At 39.7% G+C, this 22,960-nt stretch overlaps 1 protein-coding gene across 2 annotated transcripts in view; it reads left to right on the forward strand.

The window, feature by feature from the left end:
• The window catches only part of LOC112103154 (sister chromatid cohesion protein PDS5 homolog B), a 222,883-nt gene that overhangs the window by 166,065 nt on the left and 33,858 nt on the right, over positions 1-22,960 (forward strand). The window contains exons 24-30 of one of the 2 annotated variants that reach the window (XM_026653450.1): positions 5,707-5,911; positions 13,271-13,385; positions 14,084-14,216; positions 16,541-16,660; positions 16,980-17,042; positions 19,749-19,894; positions 22,674-22,779. In XM_026653450.1, coding sequence (XP_026509235.1) covers positions 5,707-5,911; positions 13,271-13,385; positions 14,084-14,216; positions 16,541-16,660; positions 16,980-17,042; positions 19,749-19,894; positions 22,674-22,779 — 888 coding nt within the window. The remainder of the gene's footprint in view (positions 1-5,706; positions 5,912-13,270; positions 13,386-14,083; positions 14,217-16,540; positions 16,661-16,979; positions 17,043-19,748; positions 19,895-22,673; positions 22,780-22,960) is intronic. The other variant, XM_026653451.1, reaches the window with a different exon arrangement.

Raw genomic sequence — 22,960 nt, forward strand, 5'->3', positions numbered from 1 at the left:
TGGCCATGTGTAACTCTACTCCTGGGAGGGGGGAGGGGGAAATGGAGAGGTACTTCATGCCAGCTATAGGAGCAGAATTTTATTTACCCACCCTGCTCTGAATTCATTAGTAATTCAAGCTTCACTGAAAGAGGCAGGCAGTCAGCTGAGATCCACTCCTCCTAGTAGAAAAGTTAAAAACATTTAGATCTCTCAGGGAGAAAATTTGCTATGCGGAATGGGAAGCTGGTTGAAGTAAAATCCTATCAGGCACTAATGTCAAAGTATCACCACATTAATTATACTAAGCTTGAGAATTCACTGACGCACTCCGCCGGAGGATACGCTGCAATTCAAAGTGCTCATCATGGAGGGCAAACTGCTGGCTAGATCTTCCCTTCAGGCCTCAGGCAATACAGTGGATACAGCCTCCTACTGGCTGGCATCTATATTTATAGTCATCTTTCGGGCATTGTGGACTTAATCCTGCAGATTTCCCAAAGAAATCCAATCCATGATGGAAAATCTGCCCTTTGAGGGAAACAGTTTGTTCAGTGAAAAGACAGATGAGATGTTATATTCCCTAAAGGACCAAAGGGCAGTCGGTCACTCACTGGCTAGCTACACTCCAGAGCCAGAGAGAAATACCATACCAGTTTGCAAACATACAAGCAGTGACCAGCTCCTCAACCCTTTTATCATCAAAAGGGTTACAAGCGGCAGAGGGTGCGGTGGAGCAAGCATAATGTTCCCCCTTCACCCTCCTTCCAACCCCAACCTCCCATTAGAAAGCACTTATGACAAGATCTTTGAGAGCTGCAAATCAATCCATCTACCAGATCTCTCTCTTCAGGACTCCAGCACCCAATTTGGTAGCTGCCTAGCTCATTTTTGCCAAGCTTGATATCTTTTAATGACAGACAAATGAGTCCTGGAGATCATCTATACTGGCAACACTATAGAATTTCTTTCCTTTTCCCCTCCAAACCTTCTTCCCCGTCTCTCTTCAGGGGGCTGGTCCACATTGGTGCGGGGGATCGATCTAGGAAACGCAACTTCAGCTACGAGAATAGCGTAGCTGAAGTCGACGTTTCCTAGATCGAACTAAGTTTACTTACTGCGGGTCCACACGGCGCAGGCAAGCTCCCCCGTCGACAGCGCTTCCTCCTCTCGGCGAGCAGGAGTTCCGCAGTCGACGGGGGAGCGCTTCTGGGATCAATTTATCGCGTCCAGATGAGACACAATAAATCGATCCCAGAAGATCGATCTCTACCTGCCGAATCGGGCGGGTAGTGTGGACCTAGCCAGGGACTCTTCTCAGGAGAGGATTCTCAGTCAAGAAGAACGCTCCCTGCACTATCTGGGAACAATAGAACCGGCCTCAACACAGGAGGAAGGTATTTTACTCAGAATACTTCCTCATCCCCCAAAAGAAAGGAGGATGGAAACCCACCTTAAATCTCATATGGTTGAATGCCTTCATCCAACGATTAAAGTTCAGAATGGTCATCCTGGCCTCAATAACTCCCTCACTGAACAAAGCCAGTTGGTTCTCAGTTGTCAATTTAAAGGATACCTACATCCATCTTGCACACAGAAGATTCCTGAGATTCACTGTAGATCATAATCAATACAGAGTGCTCCCCTTCGGCCTTGTGACAGTTGCAAGTATATTCACAAAAGTGTTGTTGAAAGTGGTAGCCCACTTCTGCCACTGGGACTCATCAGCTTTTCCCTGCCTCAACAACATGGTACTTAATCTTCTGTGTTCATTGGGACTTAAAGTAAACATTGAAAAGTCCCATTTTAGTTCCACCATAGACTATATAGATTTTTATCAGGATGATGCTGGATTCTCAATGCCAAAGTTTACCTACCTCAGGACAGACTCCAATCCATAAAGGATCTAGTCACTCAGCTTCAGCTGAGTCCATAGACATCAGTTTGCATGTGCCTCATCTGTCTTAAGACCTATGGCTTCAGTTACTTATGTGATATCCTTCATGAGACTTCACCATCCATGTGTGCAGCCTTGATTAAGGGCAGTCTGTATGCTGAGCAAACACATTCTAGACAAATTAGTCTTGCTCCCCCCAAGAGTGCGAGCTTCCCTCTCATGGTGGGAGAACAAGGAGGCTGTGTGTGCTTGTGGGAGCCCTTTGTATCTCCTCCGCCTGCAAAGAGACTGATCATAGATGCTTCTTTGGTAGTATGGAAAGCCTATCTAGATGAACATGTAGCCCAAGTTACATGAACCTCTCCCTCACAAGAGTTCCAATTGTACATAAATCTCCTGGAGCTATAGCAGTTCACAAGGCCTACAGATGATTTCTTCTGTTCATTCGAATCCTGAATGTTCAAGTCAAGTCAAACAATGTGACAGCAGTGTTCTACATCAACAGACAAGGGGAAGCAAGGTCCACCCATCTTTGTATACAAGCAGTCAATCTTTGGAACTGATATATTTATCACTAGATGGTCATCTCAGCAATGCATCTAACAGGGATACATAAGTTAGCAGACAGCCTCAGCAGGCACTTGCCAGGGATCACAAATGGGAAATACACAATTTGGTGGGTCAGAATGTATTTAGACAATGGAGGTCCCCATCTTGGGCCTTGTTTGCATCTCAGGAGAACAAGAAATGTCCAGCCTTCTGTTCCAGGGGATCTCAAGGTCAGGGCTGTAGGGGAGACACATGTCTGGTTCTATTGTCAGGGCAACTAACATAAGCCTTCCCACCTATTCCACTTTTACCTTAGATTCTAAGAGAGAACAAGCAAGAGGGAGCATTGGTGATCCTGATTTGTTCCCAGGTGGCATAGACAATTCTGGTTTCCCATCATTCTCCAGATGTCAGCACATTCATGCATCCATATCCAGCTCTTCCCAGACCTGTTGATCCAAGACAAAGGCAAGATCAGTCATTCCAGTCCTGCATCCGTACACCTAAATGCCTGGTATTCATTCATATGGGCAACAAACCTAGAAAAGACATGGTCAGAAGCAGTTCAATCCATCTATAATAGTCGTAGGGAAGGAGTCCACAAAAAAGTGCTACATGGCAAAGTGGAAAAGATTTTGTATCTGGTGTCAACATTGTTGGGTAACACCAGAGGATTCTGACATCCCTATCATCTTGGAATATCTCCTCTTCTTAAAGTCATTGGTCTATTTCTTAGCTCCCTACGGATGCATTTAGCTGCTTATCAGCATCTGTCACTGTGCAGTTGACAACCACTTAATCTTCACCCATCCTGTTACAGTACGTTTTCTAAAGGGCTTATCAATAGTACCTTTCTTACGATACTGAAATCTTACCCTGATTTAGGACCTCAGTTGAGTCTTCTCAGCGTTAACAAAGACTTCCTTTGAACCCTTACCCAAATGTTCCTTTGCCCACCTATCAGTGAAGCTTGTCTTTCTGATGGCCGTTATTTTAGCCAGAAGAGTAGGTGAGCTGGAGGTCCTTAAGACTGATCTGCCTTACACAGTCTTGCATAGGGGCAGTGTCTCCCTGAGATTACACCCAAATTTCACCCCCAAGATGATCTCAGAATTCCGTCTAAATCAGATTATTTTCTTACCTGTGTTCTTCCCAAAGCCGCAAGCCTCCAGTGAGGAGAAGTGGCTTCACTCTGGGTGTCCATCAACCTTTGGCATTCTACCTGCAAAGGAATAAGTCCTTTAGGAAATCACCTAGATTGTTCGTATCCTTTGTGGAACTTGTAAGTGATTCATCCCAAAGCCTGTCCAAATGGATTTCTGATTGCATCATACTCTGTTACGAGTTAACAGCAACCTCTTTCCCATGAGGGGTAAGGGACCGCTTGACTAGAACACAGACTGCATCAGTAGCCTTGCTCCAAGAGGTTCCTTTAATGGAAATTTGTAAAGTGGCAACATGGAGCTCTGTTCACACTTTCACAAGACACTATGCCCTGGTGCAGACTTCTGCCAAAAGCTGCATCAGTTGTAGAGCAGTCCTCCAATTAGTGGTAGAGCAGAGGTCCTTGCATGCTTTTCCTCAATGAATACTGCTTGTGAATCACCCATGGTGGGATACACATAGGGGCCTTCACTCAGAGAAAGAAAGGTTACTTGTCTTTAAGAACTCCAGTTACATTAAGGTGTGTGGTCCCTGTCTGTATTCCACTATACGCCCTCCTTTCCCTCTGCTGCAGAGCATTGCTAAGGTTTTTCATTGTAGAAAGGTACTGGAGAGGCAGTCGGTTGGTCCACACTGTCTCTTATGCCCTTGGTTTGGAGCATAAGGAGGATAGGGGTACAGGTGTGCTCCAACAGACACTGCTTGCAAGAATCTTCTGGTGTGAGACGTGGGGCACATGCATTCCTGCAGTCTAATACAGATAGGTACCACACAACTTGAAGAACTCTAGTTACTGTAAAGTAAATAACCTTTCTTTCTGTGCCTGGTGCTAGAGCAGCTAATATAGTTTAATGACTTTTGTGTTTCCAGGAGGTGGTACTACGGATGCTTAATGGAACAACAATCTATATCACCTAGGTGGAATAAAAAGCTATACCTGGGTGTCAAATATTCCAGTTCAGACTTTTGTACACACATGTTTAGAGTAACCCTTTGGTATTGGAGCCCATTTCTTAGTTAGACATTCAGTCCCACCCCTTTTTAATTCTCATCCTCTGCTTAGTAGCATCAGTTGATTCTAGTCACAGGTTAGGATGCCAACTGATAAAGCCACAGCCCAATGGTGCTTCTTAGATTAATTTGCAGGGAATATTCTAAAAGTGGAAAGTTTATTTTTCTCCTTTTGTTTTGGGGAAAAAAACTTTCTGATCTATGGTCTTTCTCCTAGCAGTACTTCAGACACTCACTGTGCTCCTGTGCTGGTTGGGTATATTTTTGAAACTGTACCATGTTATAATAACTTGTTCAAATTACTGGCATGCTCTCTGCATTTGGTGCTCTAATTACGCACCTTTTGTTGTCTATTGCTGAATTAATTTTGCACTGTTTAACAGATAATGTATGACTTTTCACGTTATAGTTCTAATAATTGGAACTATGTTATTATATAGTGAATTTTCCGGAACCAAGACTAAAGGGGAGGATATCTTTTGCCATTATAAAAATATTTGTAAACTTTAGTTGGACGTCTCTTGACTAAGCAGGAGAGGTAGAAAGCTTAAGTTAAGCAGGGAGTTAGAGTTTGTCAGGTGCTTTTCAGTGGCCTGAAAATCTATTTTGATTTTACCACTTTACATTTCCACATTGTTTTATTGTTTGTTTTAACTATCAATAAAGGCTTTATTACTTCAGTGGAACTCCTTATTTTTGGTCCTGATTCAGCAAGGTACTTAAACGTGTTTACGTTTGCAAGCAGTCCCTTTGAAGTCAATGGGAGGGAATGCTCATGTGCTTAAAAGTTAGGCACATGCTTCTTAAGTGGGCCTTAAAAGGGCTTCAAGGTTGGACCTAAACCTGTACTTCAACATTCTTCTTGATCTATAGGGGATTTTCTGTCCTTTAGGATACATCCAGTTGAATCCTAGTGAGTTCCTGGGGCGGGATGAAGAGATCTTCCTTTTCTATAGAATAGGAAGAATTTTATGGCTGCAAGGGGATGGATTGATTTTTTTCATACATACCATCATTCATTTTTGTGTGTAACTTCTAAATGTCTGTATTATATGTAAAAATGCTTAGTTTTTTCTTTTTCTTTTTCATTTTTTTTTTTTAAACAGGATGAGTGTTACCAAGTTAGACAAATATTTGCTCAGAAACTCCACAAAGGCCTTTCCCGACTACGGCTCCCTCTGGAATATATGGCCATTTGTGCGCTGTGTGCAAAAGACCCAGTGAAGGAAAGAAGAGCACATGCTAGGCAGTGCCTTGTGAAAAACATAAACGTGAGAAGAGAATATCTGAAGCAGCATGCAGCAGTGAGTGGTAAGAAAAATAAATAAAAGTAATTCTCAGCAAATGCAAATACAAGTCTGCTAGCTTGTATGCAGACCCTGACTAGGCTGTAAAAATAGTGATTGATTTTTGCATAGTATTTCAGTAAATAAAAAGTAACTCTAAATTTGTAATAAATTTCATTTAAGAGATATCTCAGCTAATGAAAGGTTATACACATTTTACAACTAATTTTGCGTAACACAAGTTGTTAAAATAGAGTATACTGTTACAAAAAAGTATTACAACCTTTTTAATGAGGTGTTTGCTCAAAGTTAGACTGTAAATTAAAATTCAAGAGCTAATGTAAAGGTATTGTTACATACGACAGCATTATGAACAAAGTGTTCATTTTAGTTTAGATTTAGTTCAGTTTTAATTTAGATTTTAGTTCATTAGTTAATAGGAAACAAGATTAATGGTTTAAAAGCACATGGTGTCAAATTTGTCTGGCCCTTGTGCTGGTGTGTTCCAGAGCCTTCCTTCTAATCCTATGTGTGTCCTACAATTGTAGTCTCCGGCACTAAGGGAATTATGGGGACTGGTCCTTCCCCCATATACCATGGCAGTTTAGTGCTTAATATGTTTTATGAATCATTACGGAGAGAGACTAATTAAGGCTGTAGCTAGTTTTCCACTATAATGCCAGTTTGGGCCCATATGCCTAATTTCACCAGAATTAAATAAACATGTGAAAATGGCCATAATAATCTGTTGCCAATGTAGGACCTTTTTAGAAATGTTAAGGCAACTTGGATAATTTTAGATTTTGTTTAAAATAACTTCTTTTTTAAAGTTTCCCTTTGATTCTTCGATTGGCCTGTGTTTTTGGCTTGTCCTAGGATTGGCTAAATCTATTTTTTTCTGTATGTTTCAGTGGCAACTGGTATATTTGACTAATTTAGGAAAATTTGGTGGATTAATAATTTATTATATACAGTGGTCGTGAAAAATGTGAGTCCTATGTAGGGATTGTAAACCCTACATTGGGCAAAGGTTTGCAGATTGTTCTTTGAGTTCTGAAGACTTCAGGGTGGGGATTAGTAACAAAAGGATTCCTGCACCACAGCAATCATTGGAATGTTTTATAAACATAACTATAGAAACTTAAAGAAATTCTAAGACCAGTATATTTAAGGCCATGAAAATATGTATCGGTAATGTCAGAGGAAAACGTTAAAATAAGTCTGTGGTTAATGAAAGCTAATCCATTAAGAAATTAGAAAATGTAAAGGCAAGATTATAATTTTAAAAAATGTACAAGTATGTAAATCAATATCAAGCTCAACCAAACAGCCTTTGTTGGGCCAATATCTCCTCCACACACCACTTAAAGTCAATAGGCACCCTGTACCACCTCATGCTTCTGTACAAGAGTGTAAAAGGCAGAACAGCCACCATCATCCCTCAATTACCTCTTCCCTCCCAGGGCAGCAAGATGAAACTCTAGTAGGAGAGGTTTAGGTTAGATATTAGGAAAAACTTTTTCGTTAGGAGGGTGGTGAATCACTGGAATGGGTTACCTAGATAGGTGGTGGAATCTCCTTCCTTAGAGGTTTTTAAGGCCCAGCTTGACAAAGCTCTGGCTGGGATGATTTAGTTGGGGATTGGTCCTGCTTTGAGCAGGGAATTGGACTAGACGACCTCCTGAGGTCCCTTCCAACCCTGAAATTCTTTGAATGTCCAATCTGCTGGTTCTGAAATCAAGCTAAACTTCTTTGAAATATTCTTCAAATCGTTAGAACCATTTTTGAGATCCTGTTTTGACTGTCATGAACTGATAACTAGCTGTCTGGATCAAACTTTGTTTGATCTGACCCTCCCTATCGCAGGGCTTTTTAAATGGTGGATTTGAAACCTGTAGGCTTGAAGACCGTCCATCCTACGATGGACTAGTCTCTCTGCAAGAGACTCAGATGCTTACAGATTGACTGTCTGATACATGAGCTGGCCTCAGGTCTTGCACCAGGCCCAGTGCTCTCTTATACGATAGTTATTTCATCTAGGCCACATTTCCCTATTTTATTTATAAGAATGTCATGTGGCACTGTGTCAAAAACCTTATAAAATCAAGATAAGAACATAAGATATATCACATCTACTACTTTCCGCCATCCACTGGGCCAGTAACCATGTGAAAGAAGAAAATAAGGTGGGCTTGGCATGATTTGTTCTAGTCCAATCCATGTTGGCTATTACTTATTACCCTATGAGCTTCTAGGCACTTAAGACTACTTTGAAGAAGAGACACTAAGGAAAGACCCAGCACCAATATCAAAACTGACCTCAGCTTTTGACACTAAACCTGGTAGTAACATCTCAGGTGTTGAAGTCAAGTGCTGAAAGCAGACAGTCTGAGCACAAAGGCAGAAGCTCAAGAAGGAACTCAGTGAGCTCCTGTGTGGGGACAGACATAGCAAAACCTCAGAGTAAAATTGTCCAAGCCCCACACAGCATCAAGGAGCAGACTGCAGTGCAGCAGTCTCTACCGCAGTGACCTCCGCATTGATGCCGGCCTGGAGGCATCAGACTCGTGCAAACCCAGGTCCATTGTTGGCACCAAGATGACCGTCAGCACCAGTACAGAGTTAGTGCGTTGTACGTTGATGCCATCCCTAGAGGAATTCTACTCCTCCGAGCCTTCACCAGGGCGGACGTTATTCTCCATGTCCTCAACCAGAGACCCTTCCCCTCTCAGGTGTGCCATTGAGAGACCTGCAGTCCTCAGCCACCACTGGCCCACCAAGCCTGCTGTTGGTCCAGCCAACAGCATGGGGTCATCTGTACTCATACAGTGTGTCATGGCCTTGTTGGGAGTAATGGGCTTGCCTGCACAGGCATCAAGGAACTAATCAAGGGGTCAACAAACGTGGACAAAGGTGATCTCATGGATATAGATTTTCAGAAAGCCTTTAACAAGGTCCCTCACCAAAGACTCTTGAGCAAAGTAAGCTGTCATGGGATAAGAGAGAAGGTCCTCTCACAGATCAGTAACTGGTTAAAAGATAGGAAACAAAGGATAGGAATAAATGGTCAGTTTTCAGAATGGAGTGCGGTAAATAGTGGTATTCCCCAGGGGTCTGTACTGGGACCAATACTCTTCAACATGCTCATAAATGATCTGGAAAAAGGGGCAAAAAGTGAGGTGGCAAAATTTACAGATGATAAAAAGCTACTCAAGATAGTTAAGTTCATAGTAGACTGCAAAGAGTTACAAAGGGATTTCACAAAACTGGATGACAGGCCAACAAAATGGCAGATGAAATTCAATTTTGATAATTGAAAGTAATGCACATTGGAAAACCTAATCCCAACTATACATATGAAATGATGGGGTCTAAATTAGCTGTTACTACTTAAGAAAGAGATCTTGGAGTCATTATGAATAGTTTTCTGAAACTATCCATTCAATGTGCATTAGCAATCAAACAAGCTAACAGAATGTTGTGAATCATTAGGAAAGGGATAGATAATAAGACAAAATATGATATTGCCTCTATATAAATGAATGTATGCCCACATCTTGAATACTGCATGCAGATGTGGTCACCCCATCTCAAAAAAGATGTATTAAAATTGGAAAAGATACAGAAAAAAACAAAAATGATTAGGGGTATGGAATAGCTTCTATATGAGGAGAGATTAATAAGACAGAGACTTTTCAGCTTGGAAAAGACATGACTAAGGGGGATATGATAGAGATCTATAAAATCATGACTGATGTGGAGAAAGTAAATAAGGAAGTGTTGTGTACTCCTCATAACACAAGATCTAGGGGTCACCACATGAAATTAATAGGCAGCAGCTTTAAAACAAACAAAAGGAAGTATTCCTTCACATAGTGCAGAGTCAACCTGTGGAACTCTTTGCCAGAAGATGTGAAGGCCAAGACTACAACAGGGTTCAAAAAAGAACTAGATAAATTCGTAGAGAATAGGTCCATCAATGGCTATTAGCCAGGGTGGGCAGAGATGGTGTCCTCAGCCTCTGGTTGCCAGAAGCTGGGAATGGATGACGGGGCATGGATCACTTGATGATTACCTGTTCTGTTCATTCCCTCTGAAGCACTGGCTTTGACCACTGTTGAAAGATAGAATACTGAGCTAGATGGATCTTTGGTCTGACCCAGTACAGTAGAACCTCAGAGTTATGAACACCTCAGGAATGGAGGTTGTTCGTAACTCTGAAATATTTGTAAATCTGAATAAAACATTATGGTTCTTTCAAAAGTTTACAACTGAACTTTAACTGTATACAGCTTTGAAACTTTACTATGCAGAAGAAAAATGCTGCTTTCCTTTAATTTTATATAGTTTACATTTAACACAGTATGGTAGTGTATTTCCTTTTTTTTTTTTTAATCTCTGCTGCTGCCGGATTGTGTACTTCCAGTTCCAAATGAGGTCTGTGGTTGACTGGCCAGTTCATAACTCTGGTGTTTATAACTCTGAGGTTCTACTGAATGGCTGTTCTTTATATGTACGTTTACATAGCCTCCACTCAGCTCACAGGAAGTACCTAAGATTCATGGTGGGGCCCAATCATTACAATACAAGGTTCTGCCCTTCAGACTCTCCACTGCACTGAGAGTTTTCACTGGTGGTCGTGGTAGCACATTTAAGGAAATGGAAGATCCATGTATGCCTGTATCCGGACAACTGACTGATCAGGGACAGGACACAGCAGGTGATTTAAATAGCCTCAGATTGTGTCCTTTCACTTTTATCTCAACTGGGACTCCTTGTGAACTGTGAGAAATAATCTCACACCATCACTGATAAGATTTTATAGGAATTTTGATCAGCTCTAGATCTGAAAAAGCCTAACTGCCAAATGACAAGTTCCAATCTCTTCAGTCCACCAGTATATGACCTACAGGCAAGACTATGACTGTTTGTGTGTGTCTGAGACTCTTAAAGCCCTAAATCAGCATACAAGTACATGCCAGATTTTACCTTCAACACTTATAACTGTGGCTGAGGTCCTTTCACACATCACATGAACAGGATGATCATAATCTTACCTCAAGTCCTGTGAGAGCTTGCTTTGAGGAAAGGGTGACACCTTCTGTCCCTCTCCCCAACAGTAACTCCTCTCATGGATGCTGCAGAGCCGACTGAGATGGTTACTTGAACCACCTTCAGATGCAAGGCACGTGGTCTCAAGATGATTTGAAACTACATATGGATGTCTTGGAGCTGAGGGTAATCAGATTAGCCTATATAGCATCTTGCCCATTCTGTGCAACTCATGGTTCACATCTTGATGAACACCACATTGGTAAGGCACTATATAACTAACAAGGAGATGCTCAGTCATCTCCTTTTTGCCAGGAAGGCTTCAAGTTCTGGGACATGATCCCACTAACTCTACACCTGTCAGGGGTCTACAGTAGATTTCCTGAATAGAAATGTGGTAACCAGTCATGAGTGGTCACTGTGGGAATTCTATCCTAGACCCAATATTCTGTCAGTGAGAAACTCCCACCACAGACTTGTTTGCCACAGTGGACAACATCAAGTGTCCAAATTTCTGCCCCAAAGAAGGTGAGAGCCCTGGCTTCCTGCTAGATTCCTTCATCTTTTTTGTGGTCTCAGGGCCTCCTGTATGCTTTACTGCCAGTTCCCCTGATTTCACCCGAGCCCATGAATAATATTTAAAATCAGATGACAAGACCTTGATCATCATGATAGCCCCATACTGATATGATAGCCCAAGTGGTTTTGTTTGTTGGACCTGTTCTAGATTTCCAAGCAGCCTCCCATATGCCACCTGGCTTACCTAGACATAATATCCCAGAACCTCAGACAGATGCTGCACCTGCAGTCATTGTACTTGATGGCTTGGATGTTGACTGACTGACAGCACTGTTGTAAAAGATTGTGCCCTACAAGTTCAGGAAATTCTTGTGCGGAGGAGGAGACCTTGCACCACAAAGACTTACTTGAATCTTGGATTACATAATACTTCTGAAACAAACTGGGCTAGCATTTAACTCCCTTAAGGTTCACCTTGCCACAATATCAGCATGTCATACTCCAGTTCATATCCTCTGGTATCGAAATTCCTAGAGCCTTCTTCATACTTGTGCTCCAGTCAGAGACCCAATTCTCATGTGGGACCTTAGAATCATCCTTTTAAAGCTTATAGAGCCTGCCTTTGAGCTGCTGTTGAAATGTTCAACATGCCCTCTGAACTATCAGGATGTCTTTGTCATGGCCATTACCTAGGCATGGAGAGTCAGCGAACTCCAAGCCATTGCAGCTGGCACCTTAAACACCCTGCCACAGGAACAAAGTGGTGATGAGACCACATCCCAAGTTCATCCCGAAAATAGTCTCGGAATTCTATCTGAACCAATCCATCACCTTACCAGTCTCCTTCCCGATCCACACTCGACACCGGGAGAGAAGAAGCTGCATAGTTCAGATGTCTCCAGAGCCTTGCTTTATTACCTTAACAGGACCAAGCCTTTCAGGTTCTCTCTCTGCCTCTTTGTAGCCATATCAGGCCAAGCTAACTCAGAGACTCTCAGTGGGTCACGGAGTATATTTCCACCTGCTATCAATTGGGCTGCCAAGCCTCTCCCACTGAACATCAAAGCACATTCCACCAGGGCACAGGTGGCATTATTAACCTGCTTCAGAAACATGGTACTTTCTGAGATTTGCACGGTAGCAGTACATGAAGCAACCTGCTTACTTTTGTTCAATATTATGCCCTTGACATGGCAGACAGGTCAGACCCCTGTTTAGGAGAGCAGTATGCAATCACCATTTGATTGATACAGCTGAAACTCCTCATTCCCACCATCCAGGGAGGTTACTGCATGCCAGTCACTTATGCTGGAATCCACACCAAGACATACTTGAAGAAGAAAGAACAGTTAATTACCTTACAGTAACTGGTTCCTCGAGATGTAGTTATTGTAGATATACAGTTTGCCCTTCTGTCCCTGCTTTTCAGAGTCCTCAGTTGAACTTTGAGAGAAGGAGGGTCACGCCTGTCCTGCCCTTTATGTCCTCATACAGGAGAACAAGCGAGGCACAAGGCACATGTGAGGCCTCAATAGACAGTCAAAAAATCAGTTCTTGTGAGCATGAGGTGCAAGTGCACTTATTGTAGGATCCGTACAGACTACAATATCTCAAAGAACCACAGTTACTGTAGGATAAATAACTGTTCTTTATGTCCACCAAACCACCACTAGCCTATATATTAATGCTGACTGACTTTATATAGTGCTCTTTGAATTTTATGTAAAGGCGCAAAAAAAAAAAAATCCTGAACTAATATACAGATTTCTAACACAACTGTTTTCCTTTTTTTTATTCTATTCTGTACTTTCAGAAAAACTATTGTCACTTCTACCAGAATATGTTGTTCCATATACTATCCACCTTCTGGCACATGACCCAGATTATGTGAAAGTCCAGGATATTGAACAACTTAAGGACATTAAAGAGTAAGACTATTTCCTTTGATATTCTTTTTTCCGAGGATTTCTAAGGCCACGTCTATGCTAACACGTATGCCAGCAAATTTTTTATCACTTATGGATGTGGAAAAAACAATCCCCATGAGTCACATGAATTTTGTGGCATACGTGCTTGAGTGAACAGTCCTATGTCGGCAGGAGAGGTTCTCCTGCTGACATAGCTATGGCCTCTTGTTGGCATAACACTGCTACACAAGCGATTTCACAGTGGCACAGCTGTATCGGTACAGCTGTGCTGCTGTAAGCTTGTAAGTGTAGACATGGCCTAAGATCTAACTTGTCACTTTCTGAGATAATTCCATGATAGCTTTTTACGTTACAGATACCATGATAAATTGTCCAGTACATAATTATGAAGAGTAATTATTTTCTTAAATTGGTATAAAAAATACTAAATATTCCTAGATCATATTGGCTGTTTAACTCAATGGTGATAGGCATTTGGGGACCGTTCAATGTCAGTAATGCATTTTTCTGTTCTTATGTTTGGTTATTCCTTCCCAGTATCTTTAGAAAATTTGAAGATGAATTCATTCCCAAAAGCCAAACTGATCAGTGGATGAATTCAAGTTAAAGTAAACTGTATTCTTAAACTAGATCTTTTCAAGGTTTCTTTGACAGTTTTTCTTACTGTACTTAATAAGGAAAACTATTTTTCCCCTTAGGTGCCTGTGGTTCATACTGGAAATACTGATGTCTAAAAATGAAAATAATAGTCATGCGTTTATCAGAAAAATGGTGGAAAACATTAAGCAGACAAAAGATGCTCAAGGACCAGATGATCCAAAAATGAATGAAGTATGTTTTACCTTTAGTGAAAGTTGCTTATTTATTCCAATATCATGAAACTGAGGCATTTTTAGACGCCTATTTTAAAATATGTATATTTCTCAATAGAATTATATATAGAAGGCAATAGGTTTTCTGTACACAAGAATCAAAACTATGGACTTACTTTAGGTTAGGTGTCCTGTTACTTTACTTGGCTTCAGTAGATGCCTATATTCTTCAGAAGCTAGTTGGAATTGTCAGGAGCCTTTTATCTTTCTTTTTAAAATTAGTTTCAATAAACCATTTTCTTTAAATATGCATAAAATATCTTTACTGGTATATAAGTTTAAGTTCTGGCAAGTTAGGGTTAAGTTCTATAATGTGAGGCTTTTCTATTTTGCAACAATGTTCAAAAATTGCAGTGTAGTACCAGTAAACAGTTTCTTGAACATTTATTTTAAAAATATGCACAAACCAAATTTCTCTAACTTGCATTAATAACACAAACATGTCAGTTATTTGGATCGCTTCATGTGTTTATGTAAATCACGTGATATATTCAGATTCTGAAGAATGTAAGCTTAATTTTTTTCTCCCTAAATAAGTTTTAACTCTCACGGTTGCACAAAAACACCCGACACAACACCTCACCTTCCAGATGAACTGAGTATAAACTGATTGTGTCTTTCTTTTACTGTAGATAGCCTGAAACAGTGATTGAGAGTTGCAGACTCCCAGTCACCCCCATAATCTCATTTGGGGTATTAACTCTCTTGCCTAATAATGACATTTTAAATTTTAGTATTAACTATACAATTCTAATCATTTTAATGGATGGATTGAGGAAGGATGTAGGAATGAACTCCATGTAGTCAGTGTGTGTCACTGAACAAATAAACTTTGTACTTCACATTTATTAGGTACTACGTAAAGCCAACATCTACCCTTGTTTTTGTAAATATTTCCCATTGACACAGTGGGAGATCTGTGGATTGAGGAATGGGTATACAGTCCTAAATATGTCTCCCATGCACCCTATGGACCATAATTGAAAATGGAATTTAGTCCTCCCCATAGTATGAGTTTGACACCCCTTCTACAATGCAAAAACTTTAGTATTCCTGTTTATGTAGCGTAGACATGCACTAGTTAGGTGTGTGATGTGTTATGTACATGGGAAAAGTGTGAGGTTGCTATTAAGGTTTTGTGTTAGAGTGTGAGATGCAGGAATTTGGTATGTATTGTTTCTGTGGGAATTTGGAGAGGTGGAGCGTATCACAGAGTAGTTAATGTGATGTGTGGATAATGTATGTTAAAGATAATTCACTTAACAGGACACTTCTTTACTTGTATGGAATTTTGTTGGGGATGGAGGTTGTACTTCGCAACTATTACAATGATCAGATGGCCTTTGTTTGTGGGAATATATGTATTATATACTACATACATCTCCCAGATTATTGTGTTTATTATTAGCATTACAGTAGCATCGAATATATTGTAGACATATTATAGGCTGAAAGCAACAGAGTCCTGTGGCACCTTTAAGACTAACAGATGTATTGGAGCATAAGCTTTCGTGGGTGAATGCCCACTTCATCAGACGCATGTAATGGAAATTTCCAGAGGCAGGTATAAATATGCAGGCAAGAATCAGCTGGAGATAACGAGGTTAGTTCAGTCAGGGAGGGTGAGGTCCTCTGCTAGCAGTTGAGGTGTGAACACCAGGATTCTTACAGTTAAGGTTGCCTAACAGTTCCAGCTAAAAACCACTGTTTTAGTTGCTTATAAATTTCCCATGTCTGATATGGGCTTGATATAAAGTTCCAGTGGAAATAGTTCATCCCTTTCTGAGAACAAGGTTAAGCATTTTTTCCCTCAGTCATTTCTTTGAAGAGCTCTAGGGCTTTGTGCTTTGAAATGGAAACTTGGAATTTGGCTGAGACACACCCTAGTGTCAAGGAAGTACCTCTTGCTGTTCCCATGAAAAATCCACCCAGGTTACTACAGTGCATGGGTGCATAAACAGAGTGCTGTTAAGTGGATGGTTTACACAAGCCAGACTAATTAGTGTAGACAGACTGAATATTTTCAGAAATCACATTTAACTGTACTGTTTTAATCTTGAAATGTACAGTTTTCTAATGTAGAGACCCCACAAGAACCAGCTCCGTTTGACCAGATAGTTTGATCACTCAGGTAGCAAAGAAACCCTTTGGACTTTGAATCATTTCCAGTATGCCTCTAAAGTGGCTAAAAATTTCAAATGAACTTATACTTGTTACTGTCAAAATTAAGGGTGATGCCAAGTCTGTTTAAAAAAAAAATAACTCATTTTTATTTTGTAACAGAAACTCTACACAGTTTGTGATGTAGCAATGAATATCATTATGTCAAAGAGTACAACATACAGTTTGGAATCCCCTAAAGACCCAGTACTTCCAGCTCGATATTTCACGCAGCCTGACAAGGTATAATTTAGGTTTTTGGTTGGATTTTTTTTTTTCAAATTAAATTGCACTAAAGATTTAAATAGACTGGTTGTTTTCATCTGTTTTATTACAATAGAGCTCTTGTAATTTACATAGTCTCTTTTTACTTATGATCCCAATAATGTCTCAAGTCAATGCACGTGTGGTATCTTAAATGTTCAGATTTAGCATTTAAAAAACATAAATGGTTTGAAAAAATTTAGTTTTTTTAAAAATTGCCTGTTCCACTTCATAAACCTATTTTTATAACTTGTTTATTGATTGACCTTTCTTTCCTTCTTTATTCCCTTGCTTGCAGAATTTCAGTAACACCAAAAATTATCTCCCTCCGGAAATGAAATCTTTTTTCACTCCTGGAAAGGTGTGTTTTTTTTATTATTACCTCTCTGTTTTTTTTCAACTAATCTCTCCCAATAGGCTAACCATTGCACAGGCACAAAAGGAGGCATGGCCCCTGCCCCAAAGGGCTTAAATTCTTTAAAAAAAAAAAAAAGAAAAGAAAAAAGAAAAACACATCCCACAAAACAGGGACAGAAGCTGGTGGGGGGAGAACACGTAACAGTAAGGTGGTTGTCTCCTGATAATACAAAGTTTAGCAAACTTGTAAAATGTTTGGGGATTTTTTTTTAAACAATGTTATATTTCTAAAAAAATTTATAGTAGACTAAAACTGTATGAAATATGAACTAGAAATAATGGCAACAAAGTTAAGAAAATTATACAGGGGAATCTCAAGTTGGAGTAAGGAGGTTATATTACTTCTGTATTTGGTACTGGTGCAACTGGAATACTGTATCCATTTCTGGTCTCCACCAGAAGGATGTTGATAAATTGGTGAGGGTTCAGAGAATGACTAAAGGATTAGAAAACATGTTTTATAGTGATGGATTTTGGAATCTCAGTGTAGTTTAACAAAGAGAAGGTTTAAGGATAATTTGATCACAATCTAGAAATATCTACATGGGAAACAAAAATTTGATAATGGGCTTTTCAGTCTAGCAGGCAAGGTATAACAAGATCCAGTGACAGAACATTGAAGCTAGTCAAATTCCCATTGGAAAAAGGTGCAAATTTTTAAGTGATAATTAGCCATTGGAATAATTTACAAAGGGTTGTAGTGGAGTCTCCATCATTGGAATTTTTAAATCAAGATGGGATTTTTTTTTCTAAAAGATATGCCCTAGTCCAAACAGGAATTAATTCAGGGACATTTTATGTCCTGTGTTATGCAGGAGGTCAGAGTAGGTGATCACAGTCGTCCCTTCTGGCCTTATACAATGGTCAGGAATGGCAGAGCTGAAAATGGGCCAGTACAGCATACCGGTAAGAAGTGGCCGCCAGTACGGGGCCGCACGCAGTCCCTGGTAGAGACCCTAGGCAGCTGATGGGGGGGAGGGGAAAAGGGGCAGCTGCTCTGGGGCCCAGCGATTTAAATCATAGCCAGAGCCCCTGGCGGCGCGGGCCGGGCAGCGCAGAAGGTCTGGCTGGGGGAGGCTTACTTTCACCCCTGAGGAATGGTCTAGGTATATTTGGTCCTGCGTCAGTGCAGGGGGTTGAACTAGATGACCTCTCAAGGTCCCTACCAGCCTTACATTTCTATGATTCTATAATGTAGGAATCTATAGTCCAGTTTTGGATTGGAGCCCAGTCCAGCCCCTGTAAGGCTCCCTTGCTCTAAGGGCTGCCTTTGTGTTTCTGCCTGAGTTCCCCAGGCAGTGCTGCATCTTGCACAGTGGAGTCAAGACACCAAACTAACAAGTGGTCATAGAAACGACAATTGGGGCCAAGTAACCAACCAGTAAAAACTTCTGACAGGAGTCCCGTCTCTCTCATTACAATAGATAGAACTGTTGCATGCAAATTGGGTGCAGATGAATGGTAATGTTTAATTGTGTTATCTCTAATGTCTGAGCTAAATTAAGAATGATCTGACCTGTTGACATGGCCCTGCCTATAATCAAATCTTAGATACAACAATTGGTGTTAATTTAGCTTAATTATAACCACATGTCTTCAAAAGTAGCCTATACACAAGATTTAAATAAGTTTTAACTGTATGAGAAGTTTGAAGAGTTTTTCTCATTGCTAAGATCATTCAGGACAAAAGGGGGTCTGAAGTGGTGCTAAATTTCTTAAAGGACCTATTTGTTGATTGATGTTAAATAAAGTAACAGATTTACTTGTACATTCTGAGAAAAATTAATACTATATACAGAGAATAACGCAATTGTGGGAAGGATATTTTATGGTCTTCATACACAACAGAGTGAATCCCTTCTGTAAGTGTAAAACTCAGTTCAACCTTAACTTTGGAGGCACAACGAGCACCTCCATAAGACACACATTCTGTCTACAGGATCACTGATAACTAACTGTCTTTGGTAAAGCTTGCATGTTACACAGCTTCATCATTCAGTGTAGTGAGCTAGAGTCAGGGAGTGGTTTAATATTAAACAGTCTTGTAATGAAAAAGTAAATAATGGATTATACTGTCATCCATAAGAGAGTAAGAATAGTTATGTTCTTTTATATGTATTATCTCTAGCAGGTTTTCAAATTTGTCTCTCTAGTTAGGCATCTAGGTATGTGACTTAATACTGAGAGTGACTTAACCTCTTTAATACAAGTTTAAGTCAGTGGGAGCTGAAGGTACTCTGCCCCACTGAAAATCAAATCACTCTTTATTGAAGTGCTAACCTAAGATCCAATCATGTTTGGAAATTTTGGCTCCCCGGCTGAAATCTTAATCTCACTGAAGTCCGTAGCAAAAATCTCACTGATTTTAATGGGGTCAGGACTTCATCCCAAATGTTTTGCTTCTGAACCTATTTTTTCCTCATGGAAATCGTAGTCTCTGCTACCTTCCATTTGGCTTCAGTTGTAACTTTTTTTTCTTTTTCTTTTTGCTTTTTAAGTAAACTGTGTTCTAATAAAAAAAAAAGACACTGGTGATTGTAGAATGTGTGCAGGTTGCATGCAAACATTTTAAGCTTAGTACATGTTTGAGACTAGTTTTGTAACATACTAAATATGTAGATTAAAATAAAAAAAATATTTTTTGTTTCAGCCCAAAGCAGCCAATGTTCTTGGAGCAGTTAATAAGCCTCTTTCGGCAGCAGGCAAGCAGTCCCAATCCAAATCTTCACGAATGGAAACTGTAAGCAATGCCAGCAGCAGTTCAAATCCAAGCTCTCCAGGAAGGATCAAAGGGAGGTGGGTATACAGCAGTGCAGCTTTGATGCTCAAGTATTTTTATGAAAGCTGCAAGGGTTTCTATAATATTGGTTAAAAGTGCTAGACTGAATTCTATTCTCTTGTGTTGGTGTACATCCAGAATAACCAGCACACTAGTATAACTGAAACCAGAATTTGGCTCACTACCACAATAAAAATAGATAAGTTTTTTTTAAAAAGCAGTCCAAACACATTACATGAAAGCAAGCTAAATTCAAATCATCATGTACAATGTAAAATAAAAAGCAACCCACATTCAGTTATAGATCTGGGGTTCCCATCAAGCTTGTGTAGTAAACAGTAATTCTAGCTACATCATCATCTCCCATTGAGTCTGAGAGTTTAAGGACGTGTGAGCTCTCTCATGATCTAAGATTTTTGGTAGACTGTCCTGTGGTGGTGAATTACGTTGCCTCTGGACACCTGACAATGTATTACCTTTTAATTTGTAATATTAGTTTTAATGTGACCAGTGGTTTATAACTAAAGAATTTGTGAGCGGTTGATGAAGGCGATTGATTGCATATATTGGAGCACCTGCTGGAAGCACCATGTTGAACAATAATTAAGAAGGAATGCAAGTAGTATATGGAAATAGTTGTTCACTGAAGACAGACTGGAGGCCAGTTTCTTCCCTGCTCCAGTGAGTAAACTCAGTCTGTTAGGCTAATAATATAGCTAGATTCAGATTGTTGAGCAGTCTTCTCATTGTTGCAATGCTACAAAATGTATAGCCTGGACTGTAATCTTATCAGATCTTACAAGTTGAACAGGGCCAAGCTTGGTCAATACTTGAATGGAGACCTCCAAGGAAAAAACAAAATACTGCACAAAAGGATGCTAATGACTCAATAGGTATCACTCCTCTTTGTGATCAGTACTGATCACAATCTACCAGTATGATGGCAGGACATTGCAACACAGTATATGTATATAGTCTTTGAGATGAAATATAAAACTGAGCTCTTGATCACTCCTGTCCATTAAAGATCTCATTTGCACATTTTTCTAAGAGTAGGAATAACTACGACAGTCTTCAGACCATATCTTAGAATAAGGAACTATATTCTACATACCTAAATTATCCCTTTGCTCTATTAGATAAGATAGTCTTCACTTCTTGTCCCTAAACAATTGTGCAATGTTTGCTGTGTTAAAATGCCTGCCTCATTCCAGCCCCAAGGTAGATGAAACAAAATGGTCCTCCATATACTATAATAATACTTAGCTCTTATATAGTGCTTTACTTTAGTAAATCCAAAAGTGCTTTACAAAGAAGGTAAGTATCATTGGGAAATAGAGGCACATAGCAGTGAAGTGACTTGCCTAAGGTCACCCAGCAGGCCAGTGGCAAAGCTGGGAATAGAACCCAAGTCTCCTGCTCCCATTCTGGTGCTCTATCAACTAGGCCATAGTGTACACAAAAAATTTAAAAAAAAAAAAAAAAAAAACATGCACTGGTGTGGGGGTGTATTTATATACACACTATATCACTTGTACTTTTGCAAAAAGGACTGTATACATGTTTTTTGCTTGAACTTTGAAAGAGGTACAGAATCCTGTCCTATGATTTAGCCAATCTGCCCCAATATCTGATATGTAAATAATAAAATAATTGCCACCTTAGCTGGGGAACAATCTTAACCGATTTACTTGAGAATCTATGTAAAACAGCTTTAAAGTTACTGTCAGGTAACAAGTATCCAAACACAGCCTTCACTAATTGGAAAAAATACTGTCTCTAGGTGTCTCACTCTTTCACTTTGCACAATTACATGATATATGAACTGTCCTATTTTACTATTGAATTGTTTAACAAGTTTATTATGTTTATCATCTGTGAAGCTAAATGAATTATCTATTCCATCATTTAGATGGTGTAGGATTAAGAATTTTAAGTCTTGAAATTACTATTTTTAAAAATTCTCATCACTGTGTTTCAGTGCCCCCCAGTTTGCCATCAACATCTTCGTTTTGGCTGGGAGTGACAATTTATGCTATGATGTGATGTACTGCCATGTGTCAGCTCCAATAACTGAAGTTGAATGACTTTGCCAAACCTTTTCTGGCTTAGGGCTCAATCATCTTCTGAATTCTAGTCTTGTTGATTAATGTATTATGCAGCTATTAAGCTAAATTCTTATTCCAGAATTTGAATTTTTAATGCATGGTTTTAGAGGAATTTAACATGAGGAAAACTTAGGGGGAAAAAAGTTGATTTCTGAATTAACAGAATATAGCACAGGCAGGAACCGTTTGGTTACATTGTTAACCTCTAACAATATGTATGTAAAAACACAAACATTATCTACCAATATGTCCCTAAAGGTTGAATTTGGGTCATTTATCCTGCAGGATGCTTAATCTTTTCTGCGTTGTGTCACAGAAGTATTGAATTTATTTGACATCAGCCTGATTGGGATGTCATAAACTGAGCATTATGTCTTCACTGCTGAATCAAAGACAGAGGATGGCCTGGGTGATTGACTCTTATTAAAACAGATTTCTTCAGTAATTGCAAAAATGCTGAGGAAAAACCATAAAAAAAAGTGTTATATAAGTCACCCGTTATGATATTGCCAGTGATAGGTGATCTGAAAAATAACTAAAGGTATGCTCAGTTTGCTCTTATTTGTTTTTTAGATTTATTATGTAGACAAAGCTGCTGCCAATTTGACAGTTTAGATCCAAGCAATCACATTAAAATTGTGTTACTGCATTCCTGATATTAAGTGATGATAAATGTCTGCGTTGATAGGCTTGACAGTACTGAGATGGACCACAGTGAAAATGAAGATTTCACAATGGCTTCACCTTTACCAGGAAAGAAAACTGACAAGAGGGACGACTCTGATCTTGTAAGGGTGAGCTGCTTGGTTGTATTGCAGCTATTTCAATTAAATTTAAACTTAATTAACTGAACATTGAACAAATAAGTGTATACAGTCCTTATAACAAGCATTAACTAATGTAGTTTTGTAAACTCCCACTTTTACATGGAGTTGAGCTAATGTCCATGATGGTCAATGTGGTTATGATATGACA

This window comes from Terrapene carolina, unplaced genomic scaffold (genome assembly GCF_002925995.2).
Source record: "Terrapene carolina triunguis isolate 2854851 unplaced genomic scaffold, T_m_triunguis-2.0 Scaffold139, whole genome shotgun sequence".
Taxonomy (NCBI): Eukaryota; Metazoa; Chordata; order Testudines; family Emydidae; genus Terrapene; species Terrapene triunguis.